Source organism: Eumetopias jubatus, unplaced genomic scaffold, assembly GCF_037043125.1.
Source record: "Eumetopias jubatus isolate StellerSeaLion01/CBP00866 unplaced genomic scaffold, mEumJub1_p1.0 scaffold_3, whole genome shotgun sequence".
Classification (NCBI taxonomy): Eukaryota; Metazoa; Chordata; class Mammalia; order Carnivora; family Otariidae; genus Eumetopias; species Eumetopias jubatus.
In genome coordinates, this window is record NW_028274809.1 from 54,253,167 (window position 1) to 54,272,318 (window position 19,152).

Sequence of the window (19,152 nt, forward strand, 5' to 3'; positions counted from 1 at the left end):
AGTGCTTGAGTTTTTTGTTTTTAACATTGATTCTCTTCAAATAAGTTAGTCTGGAAGCAAACAATACTATTTATTAAGCATCTTTGTGATACAGAGTGATACAAGAATCCTGGCTGACTCATGGTTCTTGCTTAACTTATTAATCTCATAGGTATTTTAAAAAGAGTAAAATGTGCCATGTCTTGATACCATCTCTATTTGATTTGGCCCAGCCTGCTTTGGATCTTGTACTTAAGGATGGAAAGAAAAATCTTTATTAGCATCTTTAAAAAAAACCCTAAGCAACTCCTTAGTCTTTCCAAACCAAAGCAGAAAGAGCTGATTGGTCTCTTCATCTGCGTAAGAACTGGGTGGTACAATATAAAATTGTCAAGAAGCGCTAGAACCGAGAGGGAGAAAATATTATCCTTGGGCTTATATCCTTTTTGCCTCCAGTCCTAAAACCTGTATTTGACCAGCTTTGAAGAAAGAGGGGAACTGTGAAGAGAAAACTAAAAAGGAAATATTAATTCCAAAGGAGTTTATGTGGGGGTCATAGTGTCATTGCCAAAAACAACCTGTTCTATACCATATGTGAGACAAAGAGATTCTTTCCAGGCTGGATCCACTATATCAGGTTCCTTATAGGTCTGGTAAATAGAAAAGCATTCAGTTCTATTCTGGGGATAGATTAAGTGAGAGCAATGATACTTAGATCCTCTCTGGAACTGGTACATGGATTCCTCATCAAGTTCTACATGGGGCAAAGAAAAATGAGTTTTGCCTAGGATTCTGACAATCACAGACAGTATAATCTTTTCGAATGGGGACTCTTCTTAAAATCATTAAATTTAATATTTCTGTGGGTTTAGATTATTCCCATTAGGGTTAGGTTAGGATTAAGGATAAAGAATAAGCTCTCTTACAGTACCCAGCTCATCTTATTTGCAAATATATTTGTTGAGCTAACGAAGAAACGCAACCACTCAACCTCTTTTCTTCTGCCATAATTCTATCAAGTGTGATACATAGAGCAATTCATAAGTCAGTGCTTTCCTAACACTTTGATCTTTTTGAGAAAAAACTCTAGAAGAAAATTTGGCTATTTTGATTCTAAGTTATGGGTTATACTGGTCCTTGATATATCACCTCCTTCTAGTGACTGTTTAGCCCTTCAATTTATTCCCATATTATTGAGATATAATACTTTTATGATAACATTCAGGAAGGGGGTGGAGTCACCTCACACATTCATTTAATGTACATGTGGCTTTAGAATCTAACGCCTATGAAGATGAGACCAATGCCCAAGGATATGAGAGTAGCAGCTGTTCCCTGGGACCATAGGAGGAAAGGCCCAAGCAGGATGAATGACCGGCCGCAGATGGTCCTGCTCTTCTCAGGAACTTTTCAAAGATGTGTCCCATCAAGATTTAGAGTAATTGCAAGAAAATATTTTCTGAGTACTTACTCCATGTCCATCCTTATGCCCTAACTTTCATATTTTTTTCCTTCTTTAATTCTCAAAACAACAACAAACATGTATTAAGGTTATAGTGGCTTAATACTAAAACAGTGGAGTGAAACTTGTAGAGAAGAAAAAGCCCTTTGGAATTCTCTATTCTTTCCCCCATTCACAGGAGGAATTTTGGGAATTATCTTAAGGGAAGAAAGAAGTGAATGCCCTGACATCTACGTATATACACTTTCTCTTTATTTCTTCCTTTAGTCTAGCTCAGTGGCTCCAATCCTCAATGTGAATATGTATTACTATAAGCACTAGTTCCCATATACTAAATTTTAAGCATGATTTAAGGGAGTTCATGAAAATTTTGACTACACCGGATTTTTGTTTTTGGCACTAATTTTAAAACTAAACTTTAATTAACATGAGACTCTATTCAAAGGAAGCAATAAAAATTTAAAATATAAAACAAAATACCAGAAACAGTGGCTATTGCCAAGTGGCATTTCAATGTGTCTTGGAAAGATTGAGAAAGTAATTCAAATAATCTTTTCTAACATCAGCATCTTGACACATTTGGCTCTGTTGCCAACTGCAGAAAAAGAGGGGGATCAGATAAGGAAGAGTCTTCAGGTTCACAGTTTCTTTAATAAAACTATCTTCCTTTTCCAGTCCTATACAGTGTTAAGAGAAATCACTCAACCTTTCTCCCTATCTTTTCTCACCTACAAGAAGGAGAGGTAGACACTTATTTATAAAAAGTTAAGTTTTAAAATCTTACTTTTTAAGGGGCGCCTGGGTGGCTCAGTTGGTTAAGCGACTGCCTTTGGCTCAGGTCATGATCCTGGAGTCCCGGGATCAAGTCCCACATCAGGCTCCCTGCTCAGCGGGGAGTCTGCTTCTCCCTCTGACCCTCTTCCCTCTCGTGCTCTCTGTCTCTCATTCTCTCTCTCTCAAATAAATAAATAAAATCTTTAAAAAAAAAATCTTACCTTTTCCACCTAAGATGAATGGGCTTCTTGGAAATGTCCCTTCTTTCTTAAGCCTGCCCTGGTAATCTTTTGCCACATGGTTCCATGGGCCACGGTTTAAGAGCAGGGGCCTCAGGGCCAGGCAAATTTAGGACAGAGACCAAATCTGCCACTTAGTAGAAGTATCACGTTGTGCAGTTTATTTAATCTCTCTGAGACTCAGTTTCCCCCACCATACAATGGAGATTTCTCACTTCCATCTAGGGCCATTCAGGACAATGTGCCTGAAACTCAGCAGACATTCCAGAATGTTTGTTGGCTGTATGGAAAGTGATCATGAACCACAGAGTATAGAAGGAGAACATGTCAGTTCTCATTAAACTGGAGTTGATATTGTTACTTCCTATCATCTAAATAAAGGGGAATGATGTTGTTTTAAACACTTTAAGTGATCAGAAAGAACAGATTCAGGAGACATGAGGAAACTGACGGGACTACAGAATATCAACAGATAAGTGATGGGACAGTATTGGAGAGATTTCATTTGTAAATTCAAATTTTGTCCAGTTCTGATTCTGACATTACAACTCCCTCCCTTAGATGGCAGCCAGGCGCAGGTGCATGAGCACATTCACAGAGCTCTGTGGCTGTCGCCCCACCTTTGGCTTAAACTGTGTTCTCTCAGCATCAACTCAGCCTTGCTCCTCTGGCCGCTCTTCAGGTCTCAGTGGTGACTAGACCCACGAGGCCAACCACTTTCATTTCTCATGAGTCTTCTGTGGACTCTTCCTACTGCACCTGGTGGGCCCCTACCAAGCTCACTGGCTTCCAACTCAACAGTCCAGGAAGGCTAGACTGCTGACTGTGGCACCATCAGGCTTACTGGGATAGGAGTGTTCTTCAGACTGGTATGGAGCATCCCATTGGGTGGCTTCTTCCACTAGTGCCAAAGGGCAACATGGCAAGGGTTCCCTTGCCATGCAGCTTTTCTTCAACTTACCTAATTCAGCTCCTGCTGTCCAGGCCCAGAGTCTGAAATGTGCTCTCAGGACACCTATGAAGACCATTGCACTTTGCTCTCCTTTTGTTTTCCTCATATTACCACGGCCTTCTTTTACTGCCCTCATATCAAATACTCCTCCATCTTAATGCCAGCTCAGCCTTAATGGACAAAAGGGTAGCTCCTCTCTACTCTCTGTTAACTCCATAAACTTAATCCCCCGTGGTTCGTTGCTGATCTGCTAAATAAAGGAAGAAAATCAAGGAATAAAAAAGAAAAAACTTCTCTTTAGACAATATTTTGGTTTGCAAGGCGATGTTTTTTCTGCATAATCCTATTCTGTGTGCCAGAAGCTAAATATTACCTTGGTCTTAGTCTTTGCACAGCTTCAGAACCAAATTATAATCGTTGTAGACAGAGGGATGTCTTGGATGCAGCAGGGAGAAGGTCTTATACTTGGAAAGACAAGGGGTATTTCTTGAATATTTCTCTAGAATGATTCTGGTTCAAAGTGCAATTTACTGGGCAATTTCCTTTTAAGAGCATCACAGAGACATTCAGGTTGTGAAAGTCTGCATAATATTTTTAAAATATCTCATCCATTATTTGTATATACTACAAAAAGTACAAAAAGCAAGCTTGGCTCTCCGAATTCCACACAGTTATAACTGTGTTGTATAGACACATTCTCAATGTAAACTCTTTTGGTAAGTTTATGGTGTTAACATTTATCTATGCTGAGCTAAGCTATGATCAGTTTCCCTAAATGAAGCCTTAAAACTACACAGCTGTTTTCTCAGACTCAGATTGTTGTTTTTGGTTATGATCAAACTAATAAATTGAATAGGCTGGTTTAATCTCTAGTATTTCATGTACACATCAATGTAGATTTTAAACTAGAAAAGCAGAAAATGAAAGTATGTTTTCTTTGGCAGGCATTTGATGTACTTGGGAGAGTTGAAGCTTACCTTAAGCTCCTTAAATCAGAGGGTTTAAGTCTGCCTGTCTTGGCAGTGAGGCATGAGGAATTACACAGAGAAATTAAAGACTGCACAGCTGATGCTTTGCAAAAGGGACAAGCCTTAATCAGCCAAGTAGACTCCTGTAGGTAAGTCTGTTTCTTCCTCAGGGTAACAAGCTTTTTCACAGTTTCCACAACCTGTTAAAAAAATAAGTTGCACGATTTTTTTTTTCTGCTTCTGATGTTTTGCTGCATTGTGACATGGCTTAAAAGGATCTATTGAATGTTGGTCACCAGTGATTCTGAACACAGCATTGCTCATCCAGAAATGAGCCCATCTTCTGAGCCTGAGGACCCGAAGATGCTAAAGCTTTTTTTCCTATGAGTTTCTGAGGTGGGGAGAAAGAAAGGGCAAAAGAAGAAATAGAGCTTAATTCTCAGTGCTTTTCATAGCCCAGCACCTCTGTGGGGTTTCTTTCTCCCTTTTAATTCATGAATATTGAGTCTACCCTGTTCCTTTTTTCTTTTCTGGAAAAAAAAAATACCCGAATACCCGAGTACCCAAATTCCCTTTCATTTATGACCTTGGTGGCTCACCAAGCAAAACCCTAAATAAAAGATGACATTATTAATAATAATAATAGCTCCCTTTTTTAAAAACTGAGAGTCCACCATGTGCCAGGCACTGTGCCAGGAGGCTTAGGAACATTCTGTCATTAATCCTCACAGCAGCTCTACAAGACCCACAAGAGTAGACCCCCTTATCCAGGGGGGAGTATGTCCCCCCCAGTGGATGCCTGAAACCACGGATAGTACCAAACCCTATATATATATATATATATATATACACACACACACACATATATATATATGTATGTATATATATATACTATGTTTTTTCCTATACATACCTGTGATAAAGTTGAATTTATAAATTAGGCATAGTAAGAGATTAACAATGGTTACTAATAATTAAATAGAACACTTGCAACAATATACTGTAATGAAAGTTATGTGAATGTGATTTCTCACTCTCTTGTTCTCAGAATATCTTAGTATAGTGTATTCACCTTTCTTGTTGTGCTGATGTGAGATGATAAATGCCTGCATGGTGAGATGAAGTGAGGTGCATGATGTAGGCACTGTGACGTAGGCATTGTGATATAGTGTTAGGCTGCTACTGACCTTCTGACGATGGATCAGAAGGAAGATCATCTTCTGGACCGTGGTTGACCATGGGTAACTGAAACCACAGAAAACAAATCTGCAGATAAGGAAGGGACCATTGAACTATGAATGTTCTCCTTGCATAAATAACTGAGACACAGAGAGGCTAAGTAACTTGCAAAAGGTCACACAGCCAGTTAGTGGCAGAGCCTGAATTTGAAGCCAAGGGCATGGGCCCTAGACCCCATGCTCTTAACCAGCGTGCTGAGGGCAGGTTGCTTTCATGAGCACATTTGGTGAGTGTATCAGGAGTAGGTTTAAATCTGGGTGGAAATGAGGAGAGAGAAGGACCTTGAAACAGAAAGAGGACACAATGGGAACATATGAGAAAGGACAGGATTGGAAGAGAAAAGGGAGATGCTGGGGCAGATGTTGGAACATATATTATATAGGAAGAAATGAAGGCAGGGCTTACATTTTAACAGAGGGAGACAGATGTGTGCAAATGAAATGAACCCAGTTGTTTCTCTTCTGTATCAACAATCTTCTTGAAACTCAAAGACATTAAATTTGAAGAAGAATTAAATAGGTCAAGTGTGGTAAAATTGCTTTATTTCTCTTTATTTACTTTACTTTTTAAAAAGAATTTATTTCTCTTTAAATCTTCATTCTGCTCTATTTTAGATGTGTTAAAAGGTGTTGATTTGGAAAATTGGGGTTTAGGGAATTTTCTTTTCAGAAGACAGTCTGAATCTGGACAGAGATACTTAGCCAGGGCTTGTGATGGTTGCCATGGGACTATGTAAAGCCAAGATCAGAAATAATCCAGGGTCTTCCAACAGGAGCCAAACAGCTGAAGCTATGAGAAGGGAAAATGATTCTCCCCTTTTGAAAACTAACAACTGTAGCTACTAAGTTTCTTTACTTTCCCTCCAAGCCATACATCAGGTAATGGTGTGTTGGCTCTGCTCCAGGAGCCCTCACACACCCATATCTGGCCCCAAAGTGTGGGCATACTCCTTTCTCCTCTCCCCTGCTTAAAGGTCCAGTCTTCCAGATGTATATGTGTCTTGCACAATGCAGAAGCTATCCTGTATGGGGCACCTGGGTGGCTCAGTTGTTAAGCGTCTGCCTTCGGCTCAGGTCTTGATCCCAGGGTCCTGGGATCAAGCCCCACATCGGGGTCCCTGCTCGGCGGGAAGCCTGCTTCTCCCTCTCCCACTCCCCCTGCTTGTGTTCCCTCTCTCGCTGTGTCTCTGTCAAATAAATAAACAAAACCTTAAAAAAAAAAAAAAAGAGGAAGCTATCCTGTAGGGTGCCTGGACTCAGGGTACATGTCAGACACTGATCTGAGTTGTGATGATTGGATTAAGTTGGTGAGGTCTCCAGCTGGAATTTGGGGAATGGTCCCATGTCGTTCCATGTCGGTTTTGCAAGTGAGTCTCAAAGCACAGATACTCCGTTTAGGCTGCTCTTTACTTGTGGTACTTTTCCCTGGCTTGGGCAGTTTCCTTTCATCCATGGGTAGATCAGGAGGCAGCCCAAGACCTTTCCCTAGATCTTTGGAAATCTGTCTCTGGTATGCTGCCCCAGAAATTCCAGGTGCCTCGGCCTCACAAAGTGTGAGCCCTGTCTCCTCAACTCAGCAAGATCTCCAGGCTCTCTTTGGGTTCCACCTCCCTGAGCTTTGGTCAGGAAATTCCCTCTCAGGCAATAAACTGATGTAATCATAAGGCATATCTCATTCGCTTCCCTTCTCTCAGGGACCACCGTCCTGGGCTACCTGTTGTTCAGTGTCTGAGAACTATTGTTTCACATCCATTGTCTATTCTTCTAGTCATTTCAGGCATGAGGGTAAATCTAGTCCCCGCTTCTGGCCAGAAACTAAAGTTCCCTATTCGGTGTTGATGCTTAGCTCCTGGAGTCGGAAAGCTGGTCACAATTTATTACCCTTAAACTGGTCAAAATTTATTACCCTTAAACTTGCTCTAATTAGTAATATTTCATCTTCAATACTCAAATATAAAAGGGAAGTGCTTATATTTTATATTGCATTCTGTTTTCAAGGCTTTAGTGACTGTTTTTAGCCACCCACTTTGTCATGGTCAACATGTTTATTTACTTAGCTAGTCTCATTCTTTTCTCCTTCTTTATTCTTTGTAGTCTTAATTTATACATATATAATATATATGTTATATATATATGCTATATATATATATTTTTTGAAAGGGTATCTACAGTTCTTTTCTTCAGGCTGCAGACTGAGTCTTAATAGAAGAAGCAATAGTGAGGGACTGATTCAAGAAACTTGAATTAAAAATGTTAGGTAACTATTTTTTAAAAAATAATAATTATTATCAATATGGTTTCTTTCAACATCCTAGATATACAAGCTTTCATAGTAGTTCCAAGGTGTTTTGTTGCCCTGAGATGTCACAGTATTTTACAAATCAATACTATTTTTCCATTTTGCAGGAGGAACTGAAGGTAAAGTGAAATTGTTACCTGGCAAAGGACATTTTTGATTCAGAAGGTAGATGTAGAATAGAAATCCATTAAAAACTGAATTAAAATGCATTAGAATCTCAGTAGCAAACTAAAGCCACACATAGCTACGGACCTCAGTCCCATGCATTACATTTGAGACTTGCTTCTTTTCCTCATCTAATGATTCATCTGTTCAACGGTGTGGGTCACCATCATAGGAAGGAAGCAGAACCTAAGAAGGAGATTTCAAGTTGCTGACACTGCTGGAGTGAAGGTAGAATTTAGAACATTGGCAATGGGAATAAACATACTGCCAATTTCAGCAGAGAAAAGTACATGTCCCTGAACATCGCATGGCATCCTAGGTTTCTGAATGTCAGCCACACTTCGAGGACACAAACGACTAAGGTCCCCATTATCAGACATTTGAAAACTGGTATGGATAAGAAACTTAAGATTTAGTATCAAAGGAGTTCTATTTCATGCATTCTTAGGACCAAAACAATGCCATGACTTTTAAACTTAACTTTTCTGAAACTCTTTCCTCATCTGTAAAATGGAGGTTTTTTTTTTAATTGAATGAAACCACTACTCTTTTAACAATTGGTTCACTTTTTTTTAACCTTCTCTACAAAGAGCTTTAAAAGCAAAATATGAAGAGTCACATGGTTGTTTCAAGTAATCACAATAGAGTCAGCAGCACCACATTATATTCATTTTCACAAACTGAGGAAGGTTATATTTGAAATAGGAGAGATAAGCATTTATTTTAAGGTAATAAAAGGCAAAATTTAGTATTAGGGCAGATAGGAATTTCAGAGACCTTTAGATCTAACTTTTTTTTCCTGTTAGTCAACAAAATAGGACTTCGGAGTTCACATTTATCTGAGATGATGCTTCCAGTAAAAATCTGAGACCTTTATTGTTACTTTTCTGTAACTATTGCCTTATTAGGAACAGATCCACATTGTTTTTCTATCCTGGAATCAAACACCTTTGAAGTTGGAGCAGCCTCACAAAATAAATAATGGTTATTTACATGTTTCCTTGCTTTTCTATTTTCTCCCTGTAATCGGGTGATAATTCTGAATCATTGCTAAATAATTTATTATATTTTCAAAGTATAATATCTGTCATCTAATGTAACTAAACTTTAATTTTAAAGACATCTTCGTACGTTCATTTGCATTTAGTGATGATGCAAGTTACTGCATCTGATAATGGTCAAACTTAGACTTACACTGAAGTTAAAGTTCCTGGCTTCTAGTCCCCCTCACCTCTTCCAAAGCTTCACTTGGCATCGTCTTTGAGCAGAACTAAAAAACATACAAGACCATCTTGTGCAATATCCATTAGCCTTTTCCTGTTTGCTAAAATTAACTTAAGATTTACAAGTAAACTTGCTTCAGTGTTGTTGTTTTTTTTTTAAGATTTTATTTATTTATTTGACAGAGAGACAGCGAGAGAAGGAATACAAGCAGGGGGAGCGGGAGAGGGAGAAGCAGGCTTCCCGTAGAGCAGGGAGCCCAATGCGGGGCTCGATCCCAGGACCCTGGGATCATGACCTGAGCCAAAGGCAGTCGCTTAACCAACTGAGCCACCCAGGCACCCCAAACTTGCTTCAGTGTTAACTCAATCTCTCTCTTTGCAGAAGAGACCAGTTTTCATTCTACCTCGTTACGGTGAATTTAAGCTTATGAACCTCATCCTGACTGATAGTTTGTTGTGGTTTAACTTTAAGTATTGTTTCTTTTGATCTAACATTTATTACCTACTTAATGTTAATCTTCATATATTTATATTTTCTAAAGAAATAAAAACAAGGGGTTTCACATTCTCTTTTCACAATTTTCATTTATGTTGGCTACCACTACTTCTGTTGTTTGATATGGTGAATGGAACGAACTTTAGACAGAACATGGTTCATTCATTTATTCATTTATGTATTCCAAAAATATTATTGAGCATATTTTATAAATCAGATGCTCCCATGCATCTAATGCAGTAGGGGAAGCGTCTGCCTTCATGCTGTTTATATTCTAGTAGGAAGAAACAGCCAACCAACAGCTAAATCAGGAAATGAGATGCTCTTGCACAGCAATGAGTACTATAAAGGTGAGGTGGGATAGAGAGTCACTGTGGGGAGGGGACCATGGGGATTTAGTCAGGTAAAGATTCTTCAAGGAGAAGAAGCTACCACACACATAGCTGGGAGATGAGGGGACCTAGCAGAACAACAGCAAAGATGTAACAGAAGGGAGTGCAGTGTGGCTGGAGGAGAAGGTGGCAGGAGAGAGAAGACAAGATCATAGCAGGTGCAAGTTAGACTATTCGAACACTCATTGGCAACAACTGCAAACGCTTGTGTGCTTTATATACATTAAAAAATTTAGTCCTGAAAACCATTCTGTGCCATGGGTACTACTATTATCATTGCCTCTGTTTTGCAGACGAGGAAGCTAGGGCACAGAGAGGTTCAGTAACTTTCCCTGCTACCTGTCACATGGTAAAAAGAGGCAAAGTGAGTCCTGGAATGCAGGTCTGAACCACTATGTTAGCTGGCTAGCTCTCTGTCTATTCCTTTCACTCCACTTTAATTGATAACAAGGAGGCTGGTCACATGGATTCTCTTTTTTTTTATTCTGGCATGCTTAAAATGTACTCTGTGAGTTTCACTCAAGTCTCCCCTTCCCTACAATTTTTTTCTTTCTTTCAGTTTATTTAAAAAGTTATTGAATGTATGAATAGGCATTACATATGACATACCAGCACCAGGCTTCAAGGGTAGTCAAAGATATAGAAACCTGGCCCCGAATCTCCAGAACCTTACTAATGGCTACTCAAGGAATGACACGACAAGGGAGTGTGCTCTAGGCAGGAGGAAGCCATGGGGGCAGTGGGGCTTGAGGCCACCTCTTCACAGAAGGGAGACACAATCTCTAGCTTCTGTGATCAGGATAGATCAAGTGAAGGACTTAAGAATTGCTGAAGTTGATTCATTGTTGAATTTGATAGTCTAAGATGGATGAAGGCTCTACATCTAGCCAAGATGAGCAGAATCAATGTCTGCCATTCAGTGTTTTCTAAATTCCTTTGTATTGGTCAGCTCTGTCTCATGGAGTCACTTTTCATTCTGTGGTGTTCTGAATCATTACTTAGTTGTTTGACTCGTAACAGCTGTTGCCTCCTCCTCCAGCTCATGACCTTGTTTTGAAATCAGCCTTCAAGGTCAACCATGTGGGAAGCCTTTTTTTATGTTCCTTATCTTAGTATTTACAAACTAGGTGGCTTGATTTGAAATGTTATGGTGCTGGTATGATATTAAAAAGAAAGCTTTTATCCTCGTAAAAATATTTTTAAAAGATCCTAAGTGGAAAACAAAAACAATCCCCACCCTCCAACAAAAGAAAGAAACAAAAACAGAAATTCCTTCGCCTGATACAGTTATCTATGGTTGCATTTTAGAGGAGTTCTGCCAAGCATTTAAGGACTTAATCAGCCACTTTCTAAATATTTTCAAGTGTATATTAAGTTGTTCTTTTTAGAGGTTGAGTAAATGTCATAACTGCAGTCTGGGCCTGGTAACATTGTATAGGCTTCTATAATTTTGAAACTGTTAATATGGAAAGCATGCGAAGTTCACACTTTCCCTTAAATCTAGACATAATTAGATTAGGTTCTTGTAAGATATCTAGGAGTCACTCACTACAATATGAATATATTCGTTGATGATGTGATGTGAAGTAGCAAGCATCCCAGAGTAAGAAGATCTGAAGCTGCTGAGTCTAGAGAGGAAGGCTGAATAAGGGGGCAGAAATCTATACACTGGATGCTGTAGAAAAGTTCTTTCAGATTAGAGAGGGGGAAAAAACAAAAAACAACAACAAAAAACCCCAGAAAAGAGCAAGGGAGAGAAGTGAGTGGGCCTTTTTATGAATAAAATGCTCATCACGGTGCTGTTTATAATAGCGCAAACCTGAAAACCTTCTAAATAGTCCCAGAAAATAGGGAAACATTTGAATAGGTTGAGGGCATGCACATTGTAGAATGTTCTAAGCCAATATGGAAAGTGTTTTTGAGGTTTATTTGAAGACAGAGTATCCTCGCCATATAATGTCAGGATCCAAATTGCATAGATAGCATCGTTCTAACTTGGGAGGGAGGAAAGGACTGCAAAGAGAAAAGCTTTTTGGAAGGAACTACATTAAAATGTAATTACATATTTTCCAAATTATCTTAAATGAGAATATTGGTCTGTTTAGTTCTTGCTATGTCCCTTTTTTCTGAGGATTTCTGTCATCAATCATGGAAAATTTTCAGGGATTAGCTCTTTAAATATTGATTTTCCATTGTTCTCTCTTTTCTCTTCTCCTTTAACTCCTGGTAGAGAGGTTGGAGCCTCTGGGTCTGCCTCTCAGACTGAACTGCCTTCCGGACTTGTCATTCGGCCAGCCTTTGCTCTGTGCCCTCAGGGAATCCCTCCCACTGGTTTTCCCCTTGATTTTTTTTTCTAGTTTTTATAACCATATTGATTTCATTTCTGAGATTTCTAACTCATTTTTTTATAGCTACTTTTGTTCTATTTCAAACTGTTTTTGTTTCAGAGTTTCTTGTTCTTTAATTATAGGTGTTGGTTTTTTCTTTGTCTTTCTAATGATCTCAGGTGTATTTAAGTTAAGGTCATTTTCAGATTGCTCTACTTAGCTTTTGTTTCAGATGAGTACATTTCTCTCTCAATTGTTGAGTTGTCTTTTGGTAGGATTTATATTCCTCGTGTGTTTTGAAATTTTAGATTGTACTCTCATCTGGAGTGGGAGGTGCTTGTTCTTTGCTTATTTTCCCTGCTTTGTTCTCTGCTCTTGGCTCTTCCTCTTTAACGGCTTTGCAGTGACTTCCCCCTGAACTCCGTGTCTTCCGTCCAGATTGTATTGTCTGGTCAGGGTCACCCATGGAGAAGCTGTGGCTCTCAGAGACGCAGCAGGAGGTGGAGCGGTGTTCCTGACTGCCGTGATATGTCTGATTTCTTGGCCCCAGCACCAGTTGGCGATAGCATTTTCCAACCTTTTACAAGGAGGGAGAATGCCCTCTCTGTTACTGATTTCAGGTAGAATCCTAGCTATGGTACCCTTCACGCAGGACACCTTTTGCTGTCTGTGCCCTCCTGGGGGTGGAGCTTGTCACGCATCTGGACCAGAATGCAGGAGATCTGTAGCTTCAGCCCCACTTACTACTTTTTAGTAGTAGGCATTCAAAACGTGACTAACTTAAGTCAGAGAAAAAAAATGGTAAAAACATACATTCCACTTCTACAGTATGATTGGCACTTTTTTTTTTCAAAGTAGGGATGAAAACTAGACAATAGCCGTTATTTCCTCCAAAATAAAGATCATGAATGTGAAGGGACACTGTTTGGGTCCCTATCAAAAGAAGCAGCAAGCTAAAGATAAGGAAAATATTTTTTTTTTCCATTTTCAGAGTATAATTTGTTCACAGACAAAAATAAAACTATTATCAGCTGATTCCTTCAGATGAGAGAGTAAGCTGTCAAGTGCTTACCATCTGGTTCAGCTCCTAATCCAGATGGGCTGCCAATAGTAATTTATGAAAGGTTTGAAAGCAACTTGCCATCCTCCGGAAAGAATCATTAGAACACATTAACATTGAGATTGGCGCCCCTCCCCCAGCCCCAATTTGCAACAGATGCAGAGATGGGGCAACTGCTTCCGTTCAACAAATAGAACCGTCTATTTTTGAGCCAGGAGTCAATATGTCTCTGCTCTTTAGAAAAAATAAGTCAAGCATTTTTCTTCCCCCTTTCCTCTCCTCTACTGGCTCAGTGAGTAGGGGAGAAAGTGCTCCCATGATGGAATTTCTAACAAATGTCTGAAGAAGCCCTCACAGTCTGTCATTTCTGAGTATCTGTGGTGCTTGGAAAAGTCAAAGTCAGCATCAGGAATAATCTGGTGTACTTCATGTCCATGCCACAGGCAGGCACCATCTAATCCATTCGTATAGGAAAACCCAGAGATCAATCAGTATGTACAATGCAAGTTGTAGAGCCACAGACTGTTAGACCCAGAAGTCCATTGTTAACCCCTCGTCCAGCCAGTGAGGCCGTACATGAGCAGATGGCTTCAGAGTCAGAACGAAATGACAGGGTACTTCGTCCAATCAAGTTCTGTTACCTGCCCTCTGTTCTTGCCCTATCATTCAGTTAATATACCTGGGAAGGAATAAGACTCATTCCTGAGTGACTGATGGAATTCTAGTAATTTATTTTCAGTTCATGTAAGAATTGCTGGCACAGAGTGAGGTCGTATTTTTCCTTTGATCAAACCATCTGCTTTTCAGGCTCTGAGAAAATTGCCAATATGCATGCTATACATGTTTTAAAATGTTCTGGAATGTTCAAAAGAAGAGTCTGGAATCAGTGTTTAATATTCCTAACTGAAACTGAGGGAATCAGAGTTGGTTGTCACGTGCACATTAGGTTTTTTAGTAAAAAAGAACTGTGGGAGGGAGGGAGTGGCCCTGGGGTTAGAGGTGTGACAGATATATGCCCATTGGGAATCAGGGAGAGGGAAGAGATTACTGCCTGATCAGACAGATGATCTAGCTGACACTGGGGAAAGAAAACCAGAGCTGGCTAGGGTAAGCAAGATAATTCAGAACTCCTTGTACTGAGGAAGGGGTCTAAGTCACAAGTAAGAGTAGAATGTACCCTGGACAGGCAATAACACACAGCCAAACAAGGAGATTCAGTGGTCCGCTCTGAGGCTTTAAATAGAGGAGGTCCCACTCAACCTAATGATAAATGCCAAACGTCCAAGAAGAAATTGGTCAGTCTTCTGTAAGTGAGCAAAGGGCAAAGTCATCATTGTTTAAAAACTACTGGAGACTTCACTGGTGACATTTTTATACAGTAACTCTCTGTGCATATGTTCTTAAATCTATATCTTCTTTTCCCTTAAATTTTGATTAAAGTGTATTTTATTTAATTTGAAAATATGCATTGATCCACTAACAAGTCTATGTGCTCAGGGCTACAGAGGATATATGAATGAAAAGAATGTTGTCCTTTCCCTTAAAGAATTTACAATGTGGGGCACTTGTGTGGCTCAGGGTTTTAAGCACCCGACTCTTGATTTCAGCTGGGGTCATGATCTCAGGGTCGTGAGATTGAGCCCTGCATCGGGCTGCATTATTCTCTTTCACCCTCTCCCTCTGCCCCTCCAGCCCCCCCTTAAAAAAATTTACAATGCAATAGATATATATGATAAGGCACAAATCACCACAAAATGAGACCCAACCTCCTAGGTCATTGAAAAATTGAAAAGGAGTCATCCTTCCAAAGACACAGAGAGATTGCATTTGCTTGGTTGTGATTCATCTAAATTAAAATTGTAAATTGCTAAAGAGCAATATTTTCACAAAAGGAATGCTTGATCTGGTTTTGTTTCCCCATTTCTGTTCTCTGCTGGAAGGCGCCTTTAAAAAACATGAAGTTGGACAAGTGTCCCTCTAGTGGTCACTTCGCAAACTACAGGCAGATATTGCTTTGGAGAAGCCCGCCAATTTCAAAAGAACACGCCAGTCAGGCTAATCCTGTTTCCATTAACAGTCAACTCGAGTGAAGGTGAAATCTTAGAGGACGAATACCTTCCCATCCCATCATGTGTCAAGAGTGTGGACTCGGAGATCAGATGAACAGGTTCAAATCCTGGCTCTGCCACTTAATAATGGTGACCTGGGCAAGTTACTGAGCCTTTCGTTCCTCGGTTTGCTCATCTACAAAATGGAGATAACAATTACACCCAGATGATAGGGTAGTAATGAGAATTAGAAAAGAAACTATTTAAAACATTAAAAATGCTGCCTTGCCACAGTAGCGCTCATTGTTTTTAGAAAATGTTTACTTTCACTAACTGTTCTCTCTATCTTCTTTCCACATTGCAGCTACTTCACTTTTCTTTGTTACTGGTCTTTCTCATTCCAGATTTGCATATTCTACAGAGAACTTGGAACTTATAATACATAGGACACCTGAGCTTTTAAGTGCTTTTTTAGTATATCATGTCCCAAAGTCTAAAATCTAACCAAAATACGATTGGTATTACCAATATACTGCTTTTATTTACAAAATTTGTGGATTTAAGTATCACTAGAATTATTTCTATAAAACCCTCCTGATTTCTTGATTATACTTTTCAACGTCCCTGAGCTATTAAAATACAAAACTAATTGTTGTAAGTGTAGCATCTGTGGAACACTATGTGTCAGGAGTAAGATTCCTCACAGTGGTTTCATTTTCTCTCCCCAGTTAAACTTCTCTGGGGGCCCCAGTGGTACCCACAGGACACACATGAATCCCACACACATCCGACAAGATTCGCAAGCTGCCTGATGAATTCTCACCCCTTTGGCAGCTTTATTGTCATTCCTGTGAAGTTACTTTACCTCTCAGTCATATGAGATCTTGCCCTCATTTCATTACTAATTAAATTCGTTTTTAAAGAGTCATAAATTAATTATTTGAGGTAAAATTACTGAAATCTGTACCTCACTCCAAGATCTTTTTTAACTTTGGGTAATTAAATTTCAGAGTTATCATGTTAATCTTTATTAGTATTTGAAGGAAATGACTGACACAAAATTGAAGGCTTCAATTTCTTATGTAGTAGGAGAGGCTCTGTCTTAGGGCTAGGTGGACAAATTAAAAGGTGCTCATTCCACCAGCAACCTCCCTTCATTGTCTTGCATGGCTGGTGGGCCTACATTGGACATGGGTAGGAAACTTGCTAATTTATCTTTAGACCAGAGCAAATGGGATCTGACTCTCTAAGGTCATGTGTTGTTCTAAAGGCATGTGCGTTTTATGAGCTTTCATGTCACTTTTCTCTTTCTCATGAGAGGTGAAAAATGACAATGTGAGACTCAGTCTCTATTTTTATGAACAAGTACATTAGATTCCTAATTGTTGGTGATAACTTGGTTTTCACTTAATGAATATAGCCTTGAGCATTTGTCATCATCGAGAACAAGGAACTTAGTGTTACATAAATATTTTACCCTATTGGATTAGTAAATGTTTTGTTAATTGGCTGATCCACATTTCTATTCAAAGAGCATCTTTAGATAAATGAAGCTTTTGAATCACACCCCCAGGAAAACTCTTGGCAAACATACTGTTCTTTTTGCCATAGGGTTCTCAAAGTATCTTAGAGAAATATTAAAAAGTAAACCTCTAGAAAAGAAGACTGGACCAATTTGCAAAAACCCATAACTCATCTTTTCCCGCAGGACTGACTGACTGATTGAAACAAGGGAACGTAATTTAATGTTACTTAACTTCTGTTATCCTAAAGCCTAAAGCTTGATAACTTTTATCGACTCATCCCTATCATGAAAGAGCAGACCCACTTTGAATATTCCCTGTTCCTGGGGCTTCCCTATCAGGGCGGGGTGAACTAACAGCTGACTTGTTCCATTCAGCTCTCTGGTAACTGGAGTCCACGAGATGATGGGATGCATTCGGAGGCGAGTGGACCAACTGACCCAACAGTGTTCAGCGCACAAAGAATTTGCTCTTAAGAAACAGCAATTAACTGCCTTGGTGGAGGACCACCTCAAGAAGGTAGTCTCTTAAATGTGCTCTCCGTTGGCTGCTACTTAGATGCAGCTCCTTCCTTGGTGATACTAGACAAGGTGATACAGCACCTGCAGCGTGGGGCATGGTGGGAGGATAGTGGCACATCTCCTTTGGCTTCCCTTAGGTTCCACATTGGATTTTATCATTGAACAGCAGAGAGTTATAGTTCACTATTGCTCAGCAACCATTCCTGTCCCAGGTTGCTAAAACTTGCTGTGTAATCCTCCCTGTCACACCAGCCAACCCTGAACACGTACACCCAAATGTAGTTCTTGCTTTGCATAGAACTGAACTGTGTGCACATTGGGACTGTGTCCTTGTTTTATGTGGGCCTGTGCCTGGTTCCAAGTATGCACATATTTCAGTTAACATGGTATCATACAACATGAGGATGGCACATAAATACCAAAAATGATGTTTTAGGGATTTCCAGGGATAAGTTGTCATTATCATACTTTATTGAGGGAGGTCAGCACAAAGGACGTGGTCATTCCAAATAAAAACATACATGTGAAAATCCTCTTTCTGCAGAGTGGATACAATGACTCAGTACAGGAGAAATTTATTTCCTCTTTTCAAAGAGGAATAAAACCAGGCAGCTGCTGTTTGGCTAAGTAAACAATTGCTTACTGTAGCTGGGATATACAGCGAAAACTAGCTCGGGGACATTAATGCTAATGAACCTTGATGCCCCTGCTGGGTCTCAGATTTTCAATGATGTCTTCATCTGATACAGTGGACTCATATGCCTGGCTTAAACAAGTAGAATTAGTAGACTTCACGGGAGAGGACGTTAAATAACCACGTCTCTATCCACATTGCCCTCCCACCTGTTATTGATCCTGAAACTTGGGAATCTGAGACTTGTTCCGAAGCCTGGCTCCAGGGAGAGTCCAAATATGGCAGCAGTTGCAGAGCCACATTCCCTGGAGCTTGAGACTCAAGCTAATTTGGTGGTGGTGGACAACACAGTAGGAACTCAGACAACTGTTGATCCTTGTCTTACTGCCAATTCAGAGCCAACTTGCCTGTGGGAGGTATGGGCCCTGGTGAAAGCCAGAAGATGAAGAATGTAACTTGGATGTTATAGAACCCTTTAAAGATTACTTTCCCATTGATTCGTGTGTACTAAAAATCAAATCATAGTCCCCCACATTCATCAATTACATGGCCCATGTGGGTCCCTGTGTTTTACTGTCACATGTACAGGGTTTGGTACTGCCCCAGGGCTCCTAAACGTAGCAACCTCCAGGGTGATTTAATACCCAGGCTTTGGACCTTTACTTCAAGATGTGCCTTTACTGGGCCCCCTTCAACTTACAGTGGATGATTATGAGTTAATTAATCAGATAAATTCATCTCTGCTGATGTGTTAGCAAGTGCATTATCTTTTCTAGGTAATATAGGTGATAAATTCTTAGAAGATGTGGATGATTGTTTATATCTCATTGCTGTTAATAAAATATATGTCTG

General features: G+C 39.7%; 1 protein-coding gene across 2 annotated transcripts in view; it reads left to right on the forward strand.

Moving 5' to 3' along the window:
• Nucleotides 1–19,152, forward strand: part of CCDC141 (coiled-coil domain containing 141) — a 188,954-nt gene that overhangs the window by 108,832 nt on the left and 60,970 nt on the right. For both annotated transcript variants that reach the window (XM_028124937.2, XM_028124918.2), the window contains exons 8-9: nt 4,351–4,523; nt 17,523–17,664. In XM_028124937.2, coding sequence (XP_027980738.2) covers nt 4,351–4,523; nt 17,523–17,664 — 315 coding nt within the window. The remainder of the gene's footprint in view (nt 1–4,350; nt 4,524–17,522; nt 17,665–19,152) is intronic.